Source organism: Saccostrea cucullata, unplaced genomic scaffold, assembly GCF_032062105.1.
Source record: "Saccostrea cucullata isolate Sc308-1 unplaced genomic scaffold, CSIRO_AGI_Scuc_v1 ctg7321, whole genome shotgun sequence".
NCBI classification, from domain to species: domain Eukaryota; kingdom Metazoa; phylum Mollusca; class Bivalvia; order Ostreida; family Ostreidae; genus Saccostrea; species Saccostrea cuccullata.
In genome coordinates, this window is record NW_026927721.1 from 3,840 (window position 1) to 26,869 (window position 23,030).

General features: G+C 33.4%; 2 protein-coding genes across 2 annotated transcripts; one reads left to right on the top strand and one right to left on the bottom strand.

Moving 5' to 3' along the window:
• Positions 1-203: 203 nt before the first annotated feature.
• Positions 204-7,590, bottom strand: LOC134275342 (uncharacterized). Its single transcript, XM_062757618.1, has 9 exons — positions 5,639-7,590; positions 5,224-5,326; positions 4,442-4,572; positions 4,176-4,250; positions 2,533-2,652; positions 2,312-2,440; positions 889-972; positions 535-610; positions 204-265 (listed from the first exon to the last, which is right to left on the bottom strand). The coding sequence occupies exons 1-9, from the start codon at positions 5,729-5,731 to the stop codon at positions 249-251; spliced, it is 828 nt and encodes a 275-aa protein (XP_062613602.1). The 5' UTR covers positions 5,732-7,590; the 3' UTR covers positions 204-248.
• On the top strand, positions 5,914-16,223 carry LOC134275343 (uncharacterized). Its single transcript, XM_062757619.1, has 13 exons — positions 5,914-6,285; positions 6,961-7,086; positions 7,208-7,305; positions 7,583-7,779; positions 9,022-9,139; positions 9,372-9,519; positions 9,909-10,081; positions 10,520-10,715; positions 10,911-10,988; positions 11,233-11,376; positions 11,583-11,779; positions 14,063-14,357; positions 14,540-16,223. The coding sequence occupies exons 1-13, from the start codon at positions 5,914-5,916 to the stop codon at positions 14,885-14,887; spliced, it is 2,490 nt and encodes an 829-aa protein (XP_062613603.1). The 3' UTR covers positions 14,888-16,223.
• Positions 16,224-23,030: the final 6,807 nt, after the last annotated feature.

Genomic DNA, 23,030 nt, shown 5'->3' on the forward strand with positions numbered 1-23,030 from the left:
CATGTGCATATAATACTTCCCGTTCTAATACATTCTAATACTATTCAGTTCTTCTTGTGGAAATTCTTGAACTTGCAGCTTGCAACCTTAACCTCTTCAACTGATAAACTGATTTTCACATCAATGGAACTACATGTACCAAAGATTTCATCTTCCATTTCCAACGGTTAATCTAAAATTGCCATAAAAAGAGAAAACAAATATTCAGAATTCATAAATCTTTAATTTCCCTCTATGGTACATGTACATTATTCTTCTGTGTTGTCTGAAAAAGAAAAAAAGAATTTAACAATCAAGACATTAGAATTTTGTTGAAAAACATTTCATCAACTGGCAGGATCTGACGGTACTGTTTGCATATAAGATATGATCTGAACATGACTATTTTCATGTATACTATGAATTAAGTTTTGATTTGTCACATCCATCATATTTTAGAATTTATAACAATATAAACACATTTTATATGAATTTTCAAGTGGTCTTGCTTTTGTTGCTAATATTTCTGAGAATAAAACCAAAGCATGCTTTTACCTCTGACCCTTTCAGTCCTTCTTCTATCAATATCCTCGAGTCTTTCCCATTTCTGGGGGCGTTCATCCTTCTCGATCTAATATTTAAAAAAAAATGCAAAATGAATAATTATTTTACAAGGAAGGCTGTCAAACTGTCCATTCTGTGAGAGAGAAACAACCCAAGCAACCAGGCAAAAACCCTTAAAAAGAATGACCTTTTTCTTTTCAAAAAGAATGAACCAAGTTAACTTCATGGATTTATTTGAGGAGTTAATGAATTAAATAAGAGCTGTTAAATCTGTACCTTCAAGTTTATAAAAAAAAAAATAATGAAGGATCTTTCTTTCATACTGATAACTGATTAAAATGTTACCTCTTCCAAAAAGGCCTTGAAGTCTGCCCAGAAGGCAGTCGACTCTCCTGTATTAAAATACTTCTTCTTGTGAAGAAAGTGTCTCTGAAATAAAATAAAGATTTCATTAAAAAAATATACACTTTAATTCACTGTGATCTGCATTTGATTTTGGTTTAAAACTCACCAAACCAAAAGTCTCTGATGAGACTGTAGCTCTACTGATCAATACTTATAAAAAGGAAACAAAAAGTAGCATTTGGACTTGAAACTTTGCAACAACAAAAAATTAGAATTTTATCATTGGTTTTAGTCTTTCTTGCAGCAAGATTTATTGAAATCAAAGAAATTTTAATTTCAGTGACCATGGCAACACCATTCATCAAAACCAAAAATGGTACACAGAATTGTGTATCTTAGTGTAGTCTCTTTGTGTGCTAAGTTTAGTTATACATGTACTGAAGTCATACCAAAATTGTTGGAGGAGTAGCATTTTGATTGTTTACAGACAGATTTCTGTGATTTCTTAATGTTTTTCTCTGCTACATGCTTCATCACGATTATACTGTGCCTATTGTGACATCACATTGTGTTTGTTCCATAATACATCGACCAAGTATAGATTTACAATGGACCTGGTATAGATTAACATATGAAAGGGTATAAGTAATCCACCTCCTTCACGTGACAGACTTTAACCAATTGTAAGCCAAGATTTCATGGAAAAATCAACAATGGGGTTAATTAATATATGCAGATAAAGAAAATTTATCATATAATTTTATAGATAGATTTATCAAATGATAAGTTAATTTAATATTTGTAGCAATCTGATCCTCCCTCTACATACTTAAGTGTAACAAAGCAAAGCAAATTAGATAAAAAACAAGATGTTTTTGTTGAAACACTCTGCGCCTGGTGGCAACAAAGTTTAAAAAAAGCTATTTTTAGCATATAAGTCACAGTCAAGGTCACAAGGTCATTGAGCTTGATGTCATTTGGAAGAACTTGATAAGTGGAGTATGCATACGAAATATGAAGTCTCTACCTCTGATGGTTCAAAAGTTATGGTGAAGGTAAAAAAAAAAGCTTTTTCAACATATAGGCCACAGTCAAGGTCACAAAGTCATTGACCTTGGTGTCATTTGTAAGAGCTTAATATGAAGTCTCTATCTTTCATGGTTCAAAAGTTATGGCAATTGAGGGTTAAAGTTTGCTGACAAAAAAAATATTTTTAGCATATAGGTCACAGTCTAGGTCACAAAGTCATTGACCTTGGTGTCATTAGAAGGAACTTTTAAAATTAGTGAAGCATGCATACCAAGTATGAAGTCTCTATCTTTTATGATTCAAAAGTTATGGTGAAGGTTAAAGTTTGCAGACAAACAGGACAAAAACAATATATGTCTTGGATCTTTTGATCTGGGCTCATAAAAATACTTACTAATACAAGTGAGGCATGCATCCTCTCCACTGAGAGGATGCATTCATCTGCCTTGCAATAGTTTTGGAAGAGGTAGACACATAGTTCTCCCAGGGGCTTGGCAGGTATGATGGCCTTGTCTGCTAAAATCTACTTGTATGCAAAGATATTTTTTAACTCATGTCATGAGTTTTGAGATTTAACAAATAACTGATAGTTGACAAGTTATCACAATCACATACCTTTCTCCTAAACTGGTTTCTAAGCTCAGTAAATTTTGATAACCCAAAGGACACCATTTCCTGCATAGCAGCAGGATTCGTCCTCATGCCGTCCATGGCCAGACATGTGTGAATCTCATTCTGAAATGTTCAAGATTAATTATTAAGAAAAACAAAACAAAAAAAAAAAACAGAAATTACAAAAACTCTGCATTATTTAAGAGTTATCATATAAAATAAGTGATGCTTTATTTTAGGCATTTTACTGTTTTACTACAAATGTACTTTTACACATTCAACCAGTGATTCTATATAAGGAACAAGAGGTCCATGGGCCACATCGCTCACCTGAGCACATTGGCTAGGAGAGAAAAAGCAAAAATCACATCAGTATTGAGATTCATGGGGGATATTGAAATTAAATGACATGATGTTGCTTTCATATCAATTAATATAACAGATGGCTTTGCTGTTTCTGAGCAGCTGATTTTTCTCTCATTCATATGACCATCCTGCCCCCATTGTGGCCCAGCACTACCCCTGGGGGGGGAGGGGCTCATTTGAAACAGTATGACTTTGTACTACCTGAGGATGCCTCCATATCAATATGATTAAACATGGCTTTTCTGTTCTTGGGAGAAAAAAAAAGTTTTTCCTTGATATTTCTAAGTAAAACTTTGATCCCCAATTGTGGACCACCCTACCCACCCTCCTACTCCCCCAGCCATGACTTACTTCAAGATTACCATACGTGAGGATGCTTCCAAAAAGATATGATCAATTATGATCTTGTGGTTCTGAAAAAGAAAAGCTTTTGACAATTTTCTTATGTATTCAGGATGATTGATCATTGATGTAAAACTTTAATTGTCCGTTATTGTCCCACCCTAACCCCGGGGTCATAGTTTGAAAAAAAAACTTGAATCTGCATTTTTTGTTTAGGATGTTTTCACTTAAGTTTCATCCTTTTTGGAACAGTGGTTCTTGAGAAGAAGCTTTTCAAAGAATTTTCCTATATATATATATTCCTATGTAAATCTTTGATCGTCAGCTGTGGCCCCGCCCTACCCCCGGGGGTCATGATTTGAACAATCTTGAATCTACAATACCTGTGGAAGTTTCCATACAAGTTTCATCTTGCCTGACCCAGTGCTTGTAAAGAAAAAGATTTTTAAAGAATTTTCCTATATCTTCCTATGTAAAAAATTGATCCTCAGTTGTGGTCTCACCCTACCCCTGGGGGTCATGATTTGAACAAATTGAAATCTACACTATAGCGGAGGAAGTTTTCATAGAAGTTTCATCTTTCCTGGCCCAGTGGTTCTTTAAAAGAAAATTTTTAAAACATGCCATTAATTTTTTACTAATTTTTAATTATCTCCCCTTGAAAAAGGATGTGGCCCTACATTTTACCACACCTTAATTCCCTTCACAAAGGATACTTTGTAGCAAGTTTGGTTGAAATTTTCCCAGTGGTTCTTGAAAAGAAGTAGATGTGAAAAGTTTAAAGATGGAGGGAAAGCTAGAAAGACCGACGCCGGACAAAATGTGATCAGGTGAGCCAATAAATCCAGAAGAATGTGAGCAAATAGACAGACACACAAGGGTAAAACAGTATAGCCCTCTCGGTATAATAAGTCTGCAAACACAATTTAAGATTTTACCCTAAAGTCATCATTTTTCACATCTAGCCATGGACGGCAGGAGAACCGACTCCTCAGATATAAAGTATATCTCCTCTGAAATACAAAGAACTTGAATTTCATTGCATGAATCAACTGTATATTTTAAGTTTTTTGATCTCATATTCTCAGAAGAAAATTATTTTTCTTACAGGCATATGTGAATATATATTCAAGATTTAAGTAATTTTAAGAAATATAACATAAAGTTAAGTGTCAAATGCATCATATGGTTATTGAATTCAAACCTTGCATTTTGCCGTGTCCATGGTGAACTTTGGGCTGGTAATGAGGTCTGTAGTAGGCTGCTTTTCCTTTAGTTCTCTGATTTCCTTGCGAAGGAGGGAAATCTCCCCCGCAAGTTTGTCTAGCTTTCTAACTAGAAATGTAGAGTAAAATGGATGATAAGTGAGGCAAAATTTTTACTACAGTTTTACCACTTTACTGAAAACCATGCAGCTGTTCTATAAAAATCTGTATATATGACAATTCAAAAATGTTTGTATATTTGACAATAACTATATATATAGAAATTATCCCCCCCCCCAATTTTTTTAAACCATATATATATTTGAAAATTTAAAAATTAACAGGCATTGAATATGTGACAATAAATAAAACGTAATTTTTTTTACACATTAATTCAAACATATAAGCCAGGATTTTACATTTCCCTTAGTTTCTTTTAATGTATTTATTAATTTGTTATTTATTTATATGCATTTAATTAATTTGTATGCAAAAGTTTTAAAGTTGTTCCTTAGCTAACATTATATAATCTAACACTAAATTGCTGCACTCCATGCAAAAACCGTGCAGTCTCATGATTTGAAAAAAAAAGAGTGAGGGACAGGGGATATATGCATTGAGTTAAGATTATGTAGTCAATGATTATTTTTTCAACACGACAAAGATGTTTTCAAATTGTAAATTGATAATTCTTCCTATATCTTAAACAATTTGTGCATTCTGAATTTTGTTAAAATATAGCTGACCAGAATACTGAAATAAAATATGAGAGGATACTTACTTATTTCATCATTTTTGCTGCCTGGATTTTCATTATTTTCATTGAAGAGGTCTTGGCTCTCATGTCCAGCAGCGATGGACTCGGGAATTGTCTCTTGTGAATCCTAGATACAAATCAAGGTCATATCATGAATTTACAGCTATAAAAAGGGGTATAATATTCATGAAGTTCTGTAATTTACACTTTCTCTTCATGTGTACTTGTGCATCTTGCATCTATTCGATATTTTCTCAAGAGCAACATTTTACGTTAGATCTATCATTGCATTCAAAGTATTCATATTTTTTTATCTGTCTGTGAGTTTCTGAAATAAATGTGCATCTTAAGGACACAAGATATGCATGAATAATTTTACTTCAATTATTTTTACGAAATAAGCAAACTAATCTTTGTTTTGGACCTATTTATAACTCACCGCAAATGCGTCTGTCATCTTGGATTTCCCCTTATGACGTCTGCTTTTGAAGGGTTCCGAAAGGGATAATGTAGGCCAAAGTTGGATTATCATCGCCTTTTAGTTACGTTTTTCTTTAATTTTCTTCCGATCGAAGACCTTATTTATCATTAAAAAAACTAAACAATTGACAGGCTTGTTTTTAGAATCTTTTTTTTTGCGAGTATTGGAAAATTCATGCTATACATAATATTTCCGTATCCCTTCGGTTCTCAGTGAAACCTAGGTAAACAATTATGGCGGACGCGGACGCTGCAGAAGACTTGAATTGCAATATCTGCAATTTTCAAACAAATAGGAAAGCCAATTTTGAAAAGCATCTGCAGTCACAAAAGCACAAAAATTTATGTTCCCTGCAGCTTGAACACCATGAGCCACCAAACGAAAGCGTCATTTTTGCAAACAGTTATTCGGAATTCATAGCGGATGCCGATGACGATGTTGGCAGCACTGCCACTGGGACTGCTTATAATTCTGCCAGTAGTGAACCTTTAGTACACGTAACAACACCAGAACCTTGTGTCCAAGCCCAAGGAGATTGGCACCCGTTTTCCTCAAAAATTGAAATGCTGTGTTACGTGTTTATGAGTTCAGCATCGCATCCCGTGGTAAGTAAATTATTATCACGGTACATGTACATACCTAATAACAACGCATTTCTATATGCACTGCGTAATGTTAAGCACCAGATTCCATGATGATTTTCTTATAGTTTATGATAAAGTGAACATCCAAAATTGATAAACATTCTCTCTCTCTCTCTCTCTCTCTCTCACACACACACACAATATAAAAGCAAGTTTTACAATAGCCTATATATTTACCCCACAACCAACCACCCCCGGCCCTCAAACAAATAAAAAAAACAAAGTGCACACACCATGCACACACCCTCTCACACACACACACACACAAAAGAATCTACACTACCCCAGGATGCTTCCACATGAGTTTCAGCTTTTCTTGCCCAGTGGTTCTTGAGAAGATTTTTAATGACCTCTCCCTATTTTTGTCTTTTGTTGATTATGTCCCCTTGTAAGGAGACTTGACCCTTCATTTTAAAATTTAAACTTCCCTTTAGCCAAGGATACTTTGTACCAAGTTTGGTTTAATTTGGTCCATTGGTTCTTGAGAAGGAGTTGAAAATGTGAAAAGTTTACAGATGGACAGATGAACTGACAGCTAGGCTGACAGCGGACAAAATGTGATAAGAAAAACTCACTTGAGCCTTCGGCTCAGGTGAGCTAAATAACATAATCAAATTTGTTCCTTTTTTTTCACAGAGTGAAGAGGTTGTTAAATTTGTACTGTTTATGTTGAAAGAAGCTGGTGTGTCAGATGTTCCCTCTCTTTTAAGACTTAAAAGTCTACAATTTGGAAATTTGAATTGGGAGGATATGATTACAAAGGTACAAGTACTTATATTACAAAGATTTACATTTACAGACTTTTTTCAAGACTAAATTTAAATTACTAAATTAAACATGTTAAAAGAAATGCACTGTAGCCTGAAATTTTCCATTTCTATAGGGAACAGATCAGAACGACATCCCATTTTGGATATTAAAACCAACAGAGTTACTTAAACTCCTCATTTCCAACCCAAAGGTGTCATCGAAGTTAATCAGGTTTGGAGATCATACATGTCAAGATGAATTTAATATACATTGTGAATTATGACCATTGCAATGCATCTGATACTTCATATTACACACTTTAAGCTTAGCTAATACATTTACTCAAGCTGTTAAAAGACTTCCTTAATAATATTCATTTCATCAATCTGATCAGGCATGTGATATCTATATCTCTTATGAATTGGGCAGCAAAAAATGTTGTAAGTTGAACGACAACAATCAAAATTTCATAACAATTAAAAAAATAATGATGCTGTAAACATTGTAGGAAACCAAGTACACAAACTGATGTTATTTCCCACCCAGCTGATGCAGAGAAGTGGAGGAGTGATATAAATTTTCACAAAGATGACAATAGTAACCCCCCTATAGTAACCCTTCCTGTCAATCTATTTTTGGATGACACCTCGACACACAAAAGCAAGAGATGGCTTCCACTACACTGTATCCAAATGCAGCTTTCAGGTATATAATTACTGTATATACTCGCCTATAAGTCAGATTTTTTGGGAGTTAAACTTTGATCCAAAATTCTATGTCTGACTTAAAGGCGAGATACAAAGATATTGGTATTCTAGAGGATCAATATTTCTATTAACATAAATTTAAAAAACAAAATTAAATTTTTCGAATTTTACGAATAATGAAAAATTTTCAAAATGAGAAGTCATAGAGACATGGGACTAATTGCATATTATTTATTGACCTTTGACCTTAAAATTTATGCAAAGGTCAAAGGCTAAGGTCATTCCAAAAATAAGAAATTAAGCTCTTTTAGTATCTCTTTCGTCTTTCAACATATACTTTGCATAATTAATATACACTCTTAAAACTATTTCAAAAGATTTAATTTTTGTCCTCTAAGATTAACCCTTTAAAAAGTTATTGCCCCTTGTGCAAAAACCTTGTTATAGCTACTCCTCTGAAAGCATACATTGTAGAGACACGAAACCTTCAATAATGTCTTCAGGGTCTTAATATACAACTTCAATGTAACTGTGCATTAAGATCAGAAGACCCCTTATATGAGTTATTGCCCTTTAACACATTAGCCCTTATTATTAAACCTTGTAACTTTAAAAGTATTTAAGTCATACAGACATGGGGTCAATTGCAATGTGACTCTTGACATTTGACCTTGAAAATCTGATCAAGGTCAAAGGTCATGGTCATTTCAAAATTTAAATTTTTCAATATTCTTTATCTTTTAAGCCATTTTTGAGTTCTTTTTCTTTAAAATTTATTTTAGAGAGTAAAATTTAAAAAGTATTAAGAAAATTTATTAAGGTGGAAAGATCTTTAATTGTTCGAGAACAATAAGTCTACTAGTTATAAGTGTGATATTGATCCATATAAGCTCCACAAATCCATACAAGCCCTTACTGCTGCTCTACTGAAATGGATATTGTAATATCAGGCATATTGTATAATTAAGCAAAAATCCTATAAGCACAGTTGAATTTCAGTATCTCAAACACTGATATCTAAAATACCATGGAGATGTTGAAGTAATTTGGAAGTAGCATTTCTTTATTCCTTTCGTATTTTCCTGGATATCTCTAATCTTCAAAGAATTTTCTCTATCCCATGGAGTTAAAGATAACAATGTTTAACTGTATGTAGTAAACAGTGATAAATATGATGGTTACTTAAATAGTTTCATATATATAGGAGAAATTAATACTAACAAGTCTAACTTTCTTTCAGGCTTGCCTTCGTGTGACAGAATGAAACAAAATTCTGTCTTTTTTATTGGAGCTTCGGAAAAAGTGGAAATTATGGACTTGGGCCAATTAGTGGTTGATGACATGCTAGAATGTGAAAGGTAAAAAATGAAGTGACTTGTGTAAGATTTATGAGACTCCCTTAAATGTACCAAGACATGGCTGTGATTTATAGTTACATGTTATACATGTATAAATTTTATGCATATCACATTATAAATTCACCCGCTTACAACACTAGTTCAAAAGGGAGTGAAATTATTTCATAAGTACATGCATACAGTGTTTAATTTAGAATAAAGATAAGTGTAGACTATAATGTTTTATTTCCAGGGGAGAGGTTTTATCTCTTGATGCACAAACAAAAAAAGAATGCATCATCAAAACTTGTATTGATGTTGTTGTGGCAGATTATGCCATGATGTCACACTGCACAAATCATTTGGGTGCAACAGCAAAGAAGTATTGTCCTAGATGTTTTGTAAGTTACACATTTGTACAATATATTATTTGGATAAAAATTGCTTTGAAACATTTCCAATGCATGTGGAAGTTTCCATACAAGTTTCATCTTGCCTGACCCAGTGCTTGTAAAGAAAAAGATTATTAAAGAATTTTCCTATATCTTCCTATGAACAGAGTTAAATGCAAAGTGTGATAGAAGGACGGAAGACGGAAATGACAAACACTATATGCCTCGGCCATATTCATGGCGGGGCATAAAAACAAATCAATTTCAACATGTTCAAGCTTTATATGGAGAGATATTGTATTTCAAATATATATAAGTCTATAGAGTTATTGTTCCTTGCTGAAGAGTGGACATCCTTAACTATGTACTGAATGTTAGGATAAATTTTATTATTTCAGGCAGATGCTGAAAACTTTAATCAGATATGTCAAAGAAGAACACCGGATGATACCAGACGGACGCTCAGTATCCTGAATATGAGGTGTTCAGAGAAAGATAGGCAAAAGCTGCGTTCTGCAAAGGGACTTAAAGAGCATGTCAACTGCTTCTGGGATGTTATTAACCCCCATAGGTTAGCTTCATTCATATGATATTCTATAATTTAAAAGATGTACTCTTTTCTTCATTTTTTTAAAACTACATTTAAATGTAATAATATGAAAGAAAAAGTAAGGAAGCTCACATGCCCCACTCTCCCTCAAAAGTCAAAGTGCTGAAATTACTGGAAAAAATAAAGGAATCCAAATTTCTTGGTAATACATGTATGCACATCTACATATTGTGTCCTAAATAACTGCAAAGTTTCACAAAATTCTGTGCTGCAGTTTATGAGGAGTTGTGCTCAGATGAAAAGAAAAAAAAGGACTGATGGACAGGTCAAAAACAATAGACCTCACTCAACTTTTTGCATTGTGTATAAAAATGTTATTAGAAGATAAAATCTGTTTTGGCCGTCATATTAATGATTTATACACTGTACTTTAACAATTGCTTTCCATATTTATTGAAGTGATATTCCTGTTGGACTCCTACACCTTATACCACTGGGATTAGCAAAACATCTCATTAAGTATATCATCAATGATGTAGACGATGAAATTTTGACGAAAATGTCAACTCATCTAGATGCCGTTGTCCAGGGTAACAGATTTGTAGACTTCTTCAAATATATGGACAGCCGCCAGGGAAAGGACTTTAAGGATTATGTAAGTCTCAATGGTTTTCTAGAGAAAGGGGAGGGTATCTACCACTACCAGTATGGTTTCATCATCCTTATCACATTTATTAAAGAATTATAATCATCTTATAACTGTTTCATTTATGTATATAGTATGAATATGTATAAACATTAAAGAAGAGCATGTAGATCAATTTATTGACAAAATGAATATTATGTATAGTTGCAGATTGCTCCTTTCAATATGAAGTTTGCTGGAGTCCCACAAAAATATGTAAAGATGGTTTCTTGCTTGTCATTGGTAAATACATGTATTTACTCAAATATAATTGATATCTGAATATTTTAAATCATACAGATGACTATCAACATTGATCAAGATAATAAATATTAAAGTTTTATTCCTGCATATGTACAAGATTTCTGTGTTCCGGTTCAATGTCTTTTGCACATTAAATAAGAGTAATAAGGAGTAATGCTTCAAATAAAAAAAACATAATATATGTAATAGTACATGTATATCAAATTAACCATCATGATTTCAGATACAACTGGAACTTCACAATGAAAGCTTCGACGAGGATGACCTTGAGCAACTTCAAGCAACTATCGACACATATCTCTCCTATGTCAAAACCTATGCACCTGAACTTCAAAGGAAAGCAAAGTCACATCTGCTTCTTCACATTGTAAGAAACTACACCTTAAAAACTTAAACTTTGCAATATGTTATTAAAGGATAGTTTTCTATATATGTATTATGAATATGCCATATGTTAATAAAGCAAATTATTGCATGTATTTGCTAGACATATTTAAAACTTTTAACACATTAAATACAATATCCATCTTCCTTTTCACTGTAACTGTATGTGTTAGAATTTCTTTTATTTAGGTTGACGACATAAGAAATCACGGGCCCCCCAAATGTTATGTGGAAGATGCCTTTGAAAAAAACCATGGCAACATACGGGAACAGATATTTCTTCAGAATCAGAAGGCACGGAGCCGTGATACTTGCATAAAGTTCACGAAACATACAATATGCCAGCACATTTTGTCTGGAGGATTTTTTAAGGAGTCTGATGATTGGTAAGTATCTAATTTTAAAATCATTATTATGTTTCCTGATGTAGAAGATATATTTTAGTAGCATATAGCTACAGTACAAGACAGTATGAACTGGGTTTGTGATGTAAAACTTGACCTATTCAGATTGGGTCTGTATTGCCCAATGTAATCATGATAATATTCTGCATAAACTTTATATCTATTATAATAATTAATTTCATTATGTTATATATACCTGCACATACATTATCTTAATAGACATGATGAAACGGACATTGAGTGTAAATGATTGATACTTTCAGAAAACAAGAGGCCCATGGGCCACATCGCTCACCTGAGAAGCGTTGACCATTCTGTTCTTTACCAGATTTCCCCCTTGTTATACATAATGCATCCCCACCCTACCCCACTGATCATAATTTAGACATTTTGAAATCTACACTACCCCATGATCCTTCCATGGGCACATATGTTTCAGCTTTTTTGGCCCAGTGGTTCCTGAGAAGAAGATTTTCAAAGATTTTTCCTATATATTTCTATGTAAAACTTTGATTCCCTATAATGGCCCCGCTCTTCCCCTGGGGGTCATGATTCCTACAATTTAGAATTTACACTACCTCAGAATGCTTCCACATAAGCTTCACTTTTTCTGGCCCAGTGGTTCTTGAGAAGAAGATTTTCAAAGATTTTTCCTATATATTTCTATCTAAAACTTTGATTCCCCATTGTGGCCCCGCCCTTCCCCCGGGGGTCATTATTTGAACAATTTAGAATCTACATTATACCAGGATGCTTCCACATAAGTTTCAGCTTTTCTGGCCCAGTGGTTCTTTAGAAGAAGATTTTCAAAGATTTTTCCTATATATTTCTATCTAAAACTTTGATTCCCCATTGTGGCCTCGCCCTTCCCCCGGGGGTCATGATTTGAACAATTTAGAATCTACATTATACAAGGATGCTTCCACATAAGTTTCAGCTTTTCTGGCCCAGTGGTTCTTGAGAAGAAGATTTTCAAAGATTTTTCCTATATATTTCTATCTAAAACTTTGATTCCCCATTGTGGCCCCGCCCTTCCCCAGGGGGTCATGATTTGAACAATTTAGAATCTACATTATACCAGGATGCTTCCACATAAGTTTCAGCTTTTCTGGCCCAGTGGTTCTTGAGAAGAAGATTTTCAAAGATTTTTCCTATATATTTCTATCTAAAACTTTGATTCCCCATTGTGGCCCCGCCCTTCCCCCGGGGGTCATGATTTGAACAATTTAGAATCTACACTATACCAGGATGCTTCCACATAAGTTTCAGCTTTTCTGGCCCAGTGGTTCTTGAGAAGAAGATTTTCAAAGATTTTTACTAAATATTTCTATGTAAAACTTTGATTCCCCATTGTGGCCCCGCCCTTCCCCCAGGGGTCATGATTTGAACAATTTAGAATCTACACTACCCCAAAATGCTTCCACATAAGATTCAGCTTTACTGGCTCAGTGGTTCTTGAGAAGAAGATTTTTTAATGACCCAACCCTATTTTTGCCTTTTCTTGATTATCTCCCCTTGCGAGGGGATATGTCCCTTCATTTTAACAATTTAAATTCCCCTTCACCCAAGGATGCTTTGTTTGGTCAAAATTGGCCCAGTGGTTCTTGAGAAGAAGTCGAAAATGTGAAAAGTTTACAGACAGACAGACAGACGGACAGACGGACAGACGGACGGACAGACGGACGGACGACGGACAAAATGTGATCAGAAAAGCTCACTTGAGCCTTCGGCTCAGGTGAGCTAAAAACACTTAATTCAGACAAATAAAATCACTGCATCTTCAACAGTCAAACCGTTCACGGTAGCTCAGTCGGTAGAGCGCTCGCTCCGTGATCGGGAGGTCGTGAGTTCGTGTCTTGGCCGCGACTGACCTAGTCGTTAAAATGGGTAGCAACTGTTCCTTCGCCATGCGCACAGCAATTGAAGTGAAAGTTGCGGGTCCTTCGGATGAGATCTTAAAAACCAAGGCCCCGTGTCAGTGACAGGCGCTGGCACGATAAAGATCCCTCACTGCTCAATGGCTCTGAGTGCCGAGTAAAGGTCAAAATTTGAAGCCCTTTACCGGCATACGATGACGTCTCCATATGAGTGAAAAATTCTCGAGAAGGACGTTAAACAATATACAATCAATCAATCAACAGTCAAAACTGAAATTTCAATTATTTTGCATAAGGATGAACACTTATCATGCTTATAATATTAAATTTAAAATATCCAAACTTTTTAATTTAACTTAATAAAAGTTAACCAGAATTTATTTTACAGGAAATGTGCATCAGTAAATGTTCTTTGCTTGGGAGAAAGAACAGACATTAAAAAGTTCATGGGGGAACCAGATGCCAGAAACAAGGAGGAGAGGAATGGTACCATATGTAAGCTGCATCGTCATACCAACAGACATGCAATTACAGAGCTTGTTACTGATGAGATGTTTTCCTTGCTGGCCTCCAATGGTATCTCACTGGAGGACAAGATTCAGCGAGGATCAGCCATGACAGCAGGGGGTGATATGATTAATGCTGGTGACTGGGTGGAATACCAACTATCAACAGTTGAGGATGTATGTACACTGTGTGATGAAATATTTAGAATTGAATTTGTAACCTAGCTTTAATAGTTTGAAATTTTAAGACTTCACTAATTCCAGTAAACATGGTAAAAGAAAACATGGAAGAAATATTAGTTACAAGTTAACATTGGTTAATGCATTTTTATTAATGTAGTTTGATCTTTCTTTTTTAGGAATGTAGTGGAGTCTTTAAAGAGGGAATTATAGTTACACCAAAGAGAGGAGAATCAAAGATGCTGGCCATATTACAGAAAGCCACGGAATATTCCACCATTTGTGAGTTTATGGGATGTCCAAGGTTACATCTGGAAGAGGAAGTTGTTGCCATTCCTGCTAGTCAAGTTAGAGGGAAAATCAATGTAATGCATGACTGCATAGGTGCGAACTGCCGTGTAAGAGACAGCAGGGTAAAGGAGAGGGTTGAGCAAGAAGAAGTGTTAACAAGGAAAGTCCATTTGCATCATAATTATGAACATGGCTATTTTTTTAAAAATTACTACATGCTCAGAGATTTCAGTTAAATTTCCCATCTCCAGCAGGCATTGTTGAATTTTTTAAACATTTTGTATATAGCAGATCTGTTTACTATTATTATTGTCTCTCAGTATTTTTATGACCTCAACCTTTCCTTCGACCTTGACCACATTTTTCTTCAATTAGTGTTTGGTACAGTTTTTGGTATCTCTGACATTTTATTATTGATAAGTTTTAGCCCAAAAGTGGTCCAAACCAATCCTTAAAGGGGAGAGGGAATGATTTGAACAAACTTAAATCTACACCAACTAAGGATGCTTGTATAATTTTTTGACTACCTGTGTCTTTATAGCCCTTTACATTTGAACTTACTTTGTGGCCCCGCCCTACCCCCAGGGGTCATGACTTGAACAAACTTCATCTACACTACCTGAGAATGCTTCCATATGAATTTGACTAATCATGGCTTTGCCATTCTTGAAAAGAAGATTATTAAAGAATTTTTTTTACATATTTCTAAGTAAAACTTGGACTCCATGGTATGACTCCGCCTTAGCCCCAGGGGTCATGATTTGATCACACTTGAATCTACGCTACCTGAAGATGCTTCCCTATAAATTTCATCTTTACTGGCACAGTGAATCTTGAGAAGATTTTTAAAGAATTTTCCTATATATAACTATGTAAAACTTTGTTTGGCCATTGTGGCCCCACCCTAACCGCGGGGGTCATGATTTGAACAAAATTGAATCTACACTACCTGCCATATAAATATGATCATTCATGCCTTTGGTATTCTTGATAAGAATATTTTTTTAAAAATTCCCTATACATTTCTATGTAAAACTTTGATGGGCCATTGTACATGTGGCCCCACCCCTAATCCCAAGGGTCATGATTTCATCAGACTTGAATCTACACTACCTGAGGATGCTTCCCTAAAAGTTTCAAATTTCCTGGCACAGTGCTTCTTGAAAAGATTTTTAAAAAATACCACCAAATTTTCACTATTTCTGAATTATCTCCCCTTAAATGAGAGCGTGGCCCTTCATTTGAACAAAATTGAATCCCCTTCACATAAAGATACTTTGTGGCAAGTTTGGTTGGAATTGGTCCAGCGGTTCTTGTGAGGAAGATGAAAATGTGAAAAGTTTACAACAACAACGACGACAGACAACGGACAAATTTTGATCAGTTCAGCTCAGGTGAGCTAAAAATAATTGTAAAAATTGATTGTAAAAATATTATGATATTATCGTGATATTTTGGGAAAAAATCATGAGAAATTGCGATACAAAATTTTGGTGATACCCATCCGTATCATTAGCTGATACATACTGATATTAAGAACTCTTCAACTGCATCAACATTTTTTTTTTACCTTGACCTCACTTTAAAGAAATTAGTGCTAAACTTCATATGCAGATACATACTCATAATATAACATGAACTCCGAAAACAAAGTTTTTAATTCCATCCTGCATTGCAGCAAATGGTTTCTGATGTAAAGAAACAGTATGTGGATTGCCATTCATTTGGTTTAATTTCTTCAAAATTAATATGATAATGGCCGAATAATTTTATGGCTGTACTTTGTATACATGTATATTGATTTTTTTGTGACTTCATTTGTTTTTAATTCCACCCTGCATTGCAGCAAATGTTTCTGATGTAAAGAAACAGTATGTGGATTGCCATTCATTTGGTTAAATTGTTCAAAACTAATATGATAATGGCCGAATAATTTTATGGCTGTATTTTTTTGTAAGTTGATTTTTTTTTTTACTTTATTTCAATTTTTGTTGAATGAGAAATTGCACCTTAGTCGCCTATCTAAATAATTATTTTATTGAATTATTCTTTTGATGTTGCTTTGATCATTAATATCTTGCATAGAATAGGCCTTTTAATTTTGAAATACTACATTGAATTCAACAATTATATTTATGCCCCCCTTTGAAGAAGGGAGGGGATGTTGCTGTTGTCTGTCGGTCAGTCAGTCTGTCCACTTAGTTTCTGTTCATTTTCTTCCCAACCGTTGCACATACTGAAATGAAATTTGGTATACAGATATATCACATGAATATCTAGGCTAAGTACTGTTTTGGGTATGATTGCACCATTTTTGACAAAGTTTTGCCCCTTGGACTTACAAAATTTTCAATTATTTTCAGTTTCCGTTTATTTTCTTCGCAAACATAGCACAAACTGAAATTTAGCATACAGATTTATCAGAGAATATCTAGGTCTAATTCTTATTTGGGTACGATCGCACCATTTTTGACAGAGTTATGTCCCTTGGACTTAGAAAAATTCCCTTTTGCAGTTTCCGTTCATTTTCTTTGCAGAGGTTGCACATAATAAGATGAAATTTGGTTTACATATTTATCAGATGAATATCTTGGTCAAGTTCTGTTTTTGGTACAATCACACCATTTTTGACAGAGTTATGCCTTTTTGGACTTAGAAAAATTCCAATTTGAGGGGCATAAGTGTTTTGCAAACATCTCTTGTTAATTTAAATTTTATGTTGTTAATTTCTTATAATAAGAAATAATATTGTGATGTTTTTGTTTTATTTTGAAGACAACCAGATTATTAATGAATTTGTTACGTTAATACTTAATAGAAAAAAGTACATTTCTCGATCACCTCAGAGCAAAGAACAGGTTCATGATAATATCTTTTCACATGTGATAAAAAAAAACACACTCTCATTTAATTGAGATTTCATTTACAATTAGAATAATGATTGATTGATGATATGGGTAAAATTCAGTCCTGAGTTCTTCCAGTTTTTCAATAAACTGCATGTATACTGAATTTGTGTTTGTTTCTAAATAGTAGAACACTATACAATTTGAAATTTCTGTGGATCAAAGAAGCTAGTAAAACGGGTACTGCTAAAAATTTTGAAACCTATTAAGTACATCAAAGTTTTTAAGATTGTTTATCATGTGTTCATATTGTTTTGTTTATATTGACATGACACTAGCATGGTTAGTCTGCTGTAATACATTACAATAACAGTAAATGTAGATAAATATGTTTAGAAAATGCTATCGCTGTCAATTATTAATTCTTTGATGAATTATTGTGTTTGTATTATGATAATCTTATATATTTGTATCATATACAATGTACTCACATAATTACCGGGTATACAGGTCATATGCTCAAACCATATGGTGGGGAAACAGTAAACTTCTTATTTCCGGTTCAATATTTTTTGTGTTATTTTTATACATGGGCCTTATTTGAAAAAAAAATGAAAATGCTCCATGCATACTAATTACTTGCGAAGCTTTTAACTATATGTAAAAATTTCCATGCAAACCAGAGGTTTCTTGTATAGGAAAAAAAAAATGAAATGTACATTTTCGGAATTCCGTATGCTGATCGTTGTTCAATCAATTTTACTTGCCATATGAGATTTCTTGTGTAGGAGAGTCAAGGAAGGAAAACATGTTATGATCATGTTATCACGACAGAGGCATGATAATAATAGAATTAGAACAGTAGTATTTGTTTAGACTTGCTTTTAAATCCCGTTGATCACTCATAAAGTAAGTTCGGACTCATAAATCCTCAGGCAAAATAAAAAAAACAATTAAAATTTTGAATCATAATGTTCACATAGTCATATAACATACTATATAGATCTACATTTTATGTCTCCGTGTAATGCGTAATTGCATATCAACAATTGAAATGAAGTGAAGTTATATTATCTATGTAAAAACATTTGTAATGATTTTTAAAACATTAAGGAAAAGTCAATCTCTCCCATGTTTTGTAGTAGTATACAAGGCTCAGGGATAAAAAATACAACTCGTTGGATAAAACTCCTATTGATGACTAATCATGAGAGATCCTATATGTATAAATATACATATATATATATATATGCAATATTTTATTAACTTCATATGTGTTTTACATATGTTTGATCAAACATTATGTAAACCGAACCTTAACTAACGTATGTTTAACATGTGTTTGATAAAACATATGCAAATCATATGTTAACTAACGTATGTTTAACATATGTTTGATAAAATATACGTAAACTGTATGTTACCTAACGTATGTTGAACATGTGTTTGATACTACATATGTAAATCATGTGTTCATTACCATACGTGTAACGCATGGTTGCACATACCATATGTTATACGTACGTGAAACATGTGTTACACATACGTGTTATTGAACCGCACGTTTAACGTATGTTATGTGAACTGTATGTTGGCACACGTATGTTATCCATATGTTTTTCAACATACGTCAAACGTGCGGTTCAATAACACGTATGTGTAACACATGTTTCACGTACGTATAACATATGGTATGTGCAACCATATGATAAACGTACGTGGCACAATTAGCTGTGTAGCATAATATCTGCGGTTATTAACGCGTTTCTTCCTCCACTTTTTACGAGTTCTGCAGAGGATCGAAAACTCGCCCATGAGATGGTAAGGAAGAGTAAGGAGAAGCAAAATGTATTTTTTGAAAGGGTTGAATATGGATCACTCTCTAGCAGGGGTAGGTGGAGACCCCTGCAAGATTCAGATAATACTCCTGATTTCCCCATTCTCAGCCAGTCTGTACTTACGGCTCTTACTTTTGGGGTGTATCAGTTGAGACGGGCTGCCAGTTACACCCAAGAGCATTTAGACGAAGAGGGTGACTACAACATTGACGTTTACCATGAAGCTGATGACATTATTCGTGTTAGGATACAATCAAGACATATTTCATCAAAGAAATATTTCCTCTGGGTTCAATTTTCCCTTACTAACAATGAAGATCCAATAACTTCGTGGTATTGTCAATGTAAAGCAGGGATGCGCACAGTCGGTTGTTGTGCTCATATAGCATCTGTGCTTTGATATTTAGGTCCTGATAGACATACACATATAGACAAACCTCAGCCTAAACGAAAATTAAGATCTTTGGTAAAAGATGTTAATAAAGCGAAATGGCGTTTCGGGTAGTGTGGATTACTGTTTCTATTTTTTAAGTTCTTTTATCGTATTGAAAAAAAAAAATAAAAAGCAATAAATTAAAAAACAAAACAGAAAGAAAGAAAGAACAGAAAAACATGAAGAGAGAAACGAGTTTTATACGATTCGTTTGAGAGAGAAAGAGAGAGCATGAACAAGTTATGCTGCTTTAGCCGTATTGTCAATTATTTAGCTTTTTAATTTTTTTTAAGTCAGATTTTTTTTGTATATATTTTTTTTTTCAGATTGTGTAGATCTTTTCTTTCTTTTTTCCCCTTTGAGAATAATTTTAGAACGGACTGGTATAAAGAAAGAAAGGGAAAAAAGAGAAATATCTGAACAGTGTACTAGTAATTATGCATATAGATTATTGATTTCCTTTTAAATCAGATAAATTATTTTTGATCAGCAATGTACTAGTATAGAAAAGCAATCACATATTTAATGTATGCAAGTTTAATCTTGTCACATGCTAACTTTAATTTTTTTTATAGTTTAATCTCATTTGCAATTGATCAAAAAAGGGCACATTTTCACCTTGTTATGGTCTGTAAACATATGTAACCCCCTTGAAACAACAATAGCTTTGGTACAGCTTTGCAAAATGACACTTTATAATACCTGAAAAAAGGAATTTGTGTTTCACGGGGGGGGGGGGGAGATGTTTTAAAAATATTTTCCGTTTTTCGTTGATTTCCATTGTGAAAAACGTGATTTGAACCTAAATTATAGAGTTATCTCGCTTTGTTTTGTCAAATAAATAGACTTTTATGAAAATTCATATAAATATCTCTATTGGCGTAAACATTTATTTAAAAATGACAACTTTTGAAAATTGACTTGGAGGTAGGCGGGAGAACAATACTATCGTTCGTAGTTTTTTACTGACCTGGTCATTGGTCATATGCAAAATTGTTAAAATACATTCTGATTGAACACAAAAGTTCCCTGAATTTGGCATCAAAGAAATGTTTGAGATTCTGATTGACGATATCTATGTGTTTTTGTGACCAGGTATTCCAACAATCTATTGGAATTCCAATGGATACAAATTGCATTGTGCTCCGTTATTAGCAGACCTATTTTTATTTTCATATGAAGCAGAATTTGTGTAAAATCTTATGCGAGAAAAGAAGAAAACACTCGACATTTAGATATATCGACGACGTCATTGTTAATTACCGGAATCATTGGTACTTTCCATTCCTGAGTCGATAGTATATATCCTGGTGAGCTTGAGATAAAAGATACCAAAGATCCTGACACATATGTTTCATACTTGGATATTTTACTTGAAAAAGACGTTTATGGTAATCTAACAATCAAGCTACAATGAAGCGCACTGAAGTGGTAAAATTTTCCGTTCCAATGGAACGTTTTGAGCCATCTTTAGAACGTTTATTGTCATCTTATGACACGCCCATTTCTTTAGAAATGGATAAAACAGTCAAGTTGTTTCTTCAAATACCCGTAGAGCAGGTTTTCCATTTATATAATAGCCAATCAAATTTAAGATCTAAATAAACACCGAGTAAACACGTGTTCGACCGAAACTTGTGTTGTGGTAACTTCAATAGACATGATAAGTTCAAAAATATGTACATATTCGTTGCAATTTGTGTTTTACAGAAGCGGGAAGTCTCTAACTCCATCTCATAATTTTTTAAAGCTCCATTTAAGTGTATTTCATGATGCTTGTCGCGAAGAATGGGGAGTCCTAAAACTACGACGAATATTTCTTTCTCGTTTCTAAAAATATGGGCGTGTCATTATGTTACAATTGACGTTCAAGTTCCGTGTAACACTTAACAATTCAAATTTCTAAAACGATTTAGAGTTTTAGAATGTTAATATATTAGTTCAAATATCTAACTTTCAAAAACTCAAATTGATTTGGTAGATTGAAATTTAAGATCTAAAATTTCAAATTTCCAAACAGGTTCAACATTTTGAGTTTTTAGATTTTTACCTTAAATATTTAAAATTCAAATTTCCAAAAACAAATTTTGTATTTTAAACTTTTGAGTTTTTTATCTACCGTTTGTTTCAAAACTTTACGCTTAACAATCTAAAATTCTATAACATTTTCGTCTTTTGATTATTTAAAATTTACTTAAACTTCCAACTTTCAAACGCTTTTGATTTTTAGAAATTTAGAATTTTGATTTAAAAACTCAACTTTTAAATAAACAAAACACGTTTGTACATTTTAAGTTTTTAGAATTTTACTTTAAATATCCAAAATATAAAATTCTCTACCTGGTTTAAATTTTGGATATTTAAAGTAAAATTCTAAAAACTTAAAGTGTTAAGTTTGAACATTTGAATCAAAATTCCAAATTTCTAGAAATCTTAAACGTTTCGAAGTAGAATTTTAGAAGTTTGAAGCTAATTTCAAATAATTGAAAGACGAAAAATATTACCGAACTTTAGATTGTTAAGTGTAAACTTTCTGAACAAACGGTAGACTAAAAACTCAAACTATTAAATTCCATTAATCGTTTATGGTAATATGAACTTTGAAAATTTAAGGTAAATATCTAAAATATTAAAATTCTAAAACCTATTTGGAAATTAGAAAATTTAGATTTTTGAACTAAAATATTAAATTTCAATATACCAAATCAGTTTGAGTTTTTGAAAGTTAGATCTTTGAACTAATATATTAACATTCTAAAACTCTAAATCGTTTTAGAAATTTAAATTGTTAAGTGTTACACGGACCGTTCAAAACATGACTCGGAACTTTTCATCCAAACGGAAAATTTTACCACTTCAATGCGCTTCATTGTATATGATAAACGTGATTTAACTTTTCTATCGTCGACTTTCCTTACTTATGCAGCAATATACCTTCATCACCTGCATACGGAGCATATATATGTAATTTATGCAAAATCGTATGCATGAAAAGAAGAAAACTTTTGCTGTGGCCTTCAACTCGACATTTAGATATATCGACGACGTATTGTCAATTAATAATGATAATTTCCATTCCTACGTCGATACGATATATCCTGGTGAGCTTGAGATAAAAGATACCACAGAGTCCGACACTTCTGCTTCATACTCGGATATTTTACTTGAAAATGACATTAATGGTAATCTAACAACCAAGCTATATGATAAACGTGATGATTTTAACTTTTCCATCGTCAACTTCCCTTACTTATGCAGCAAT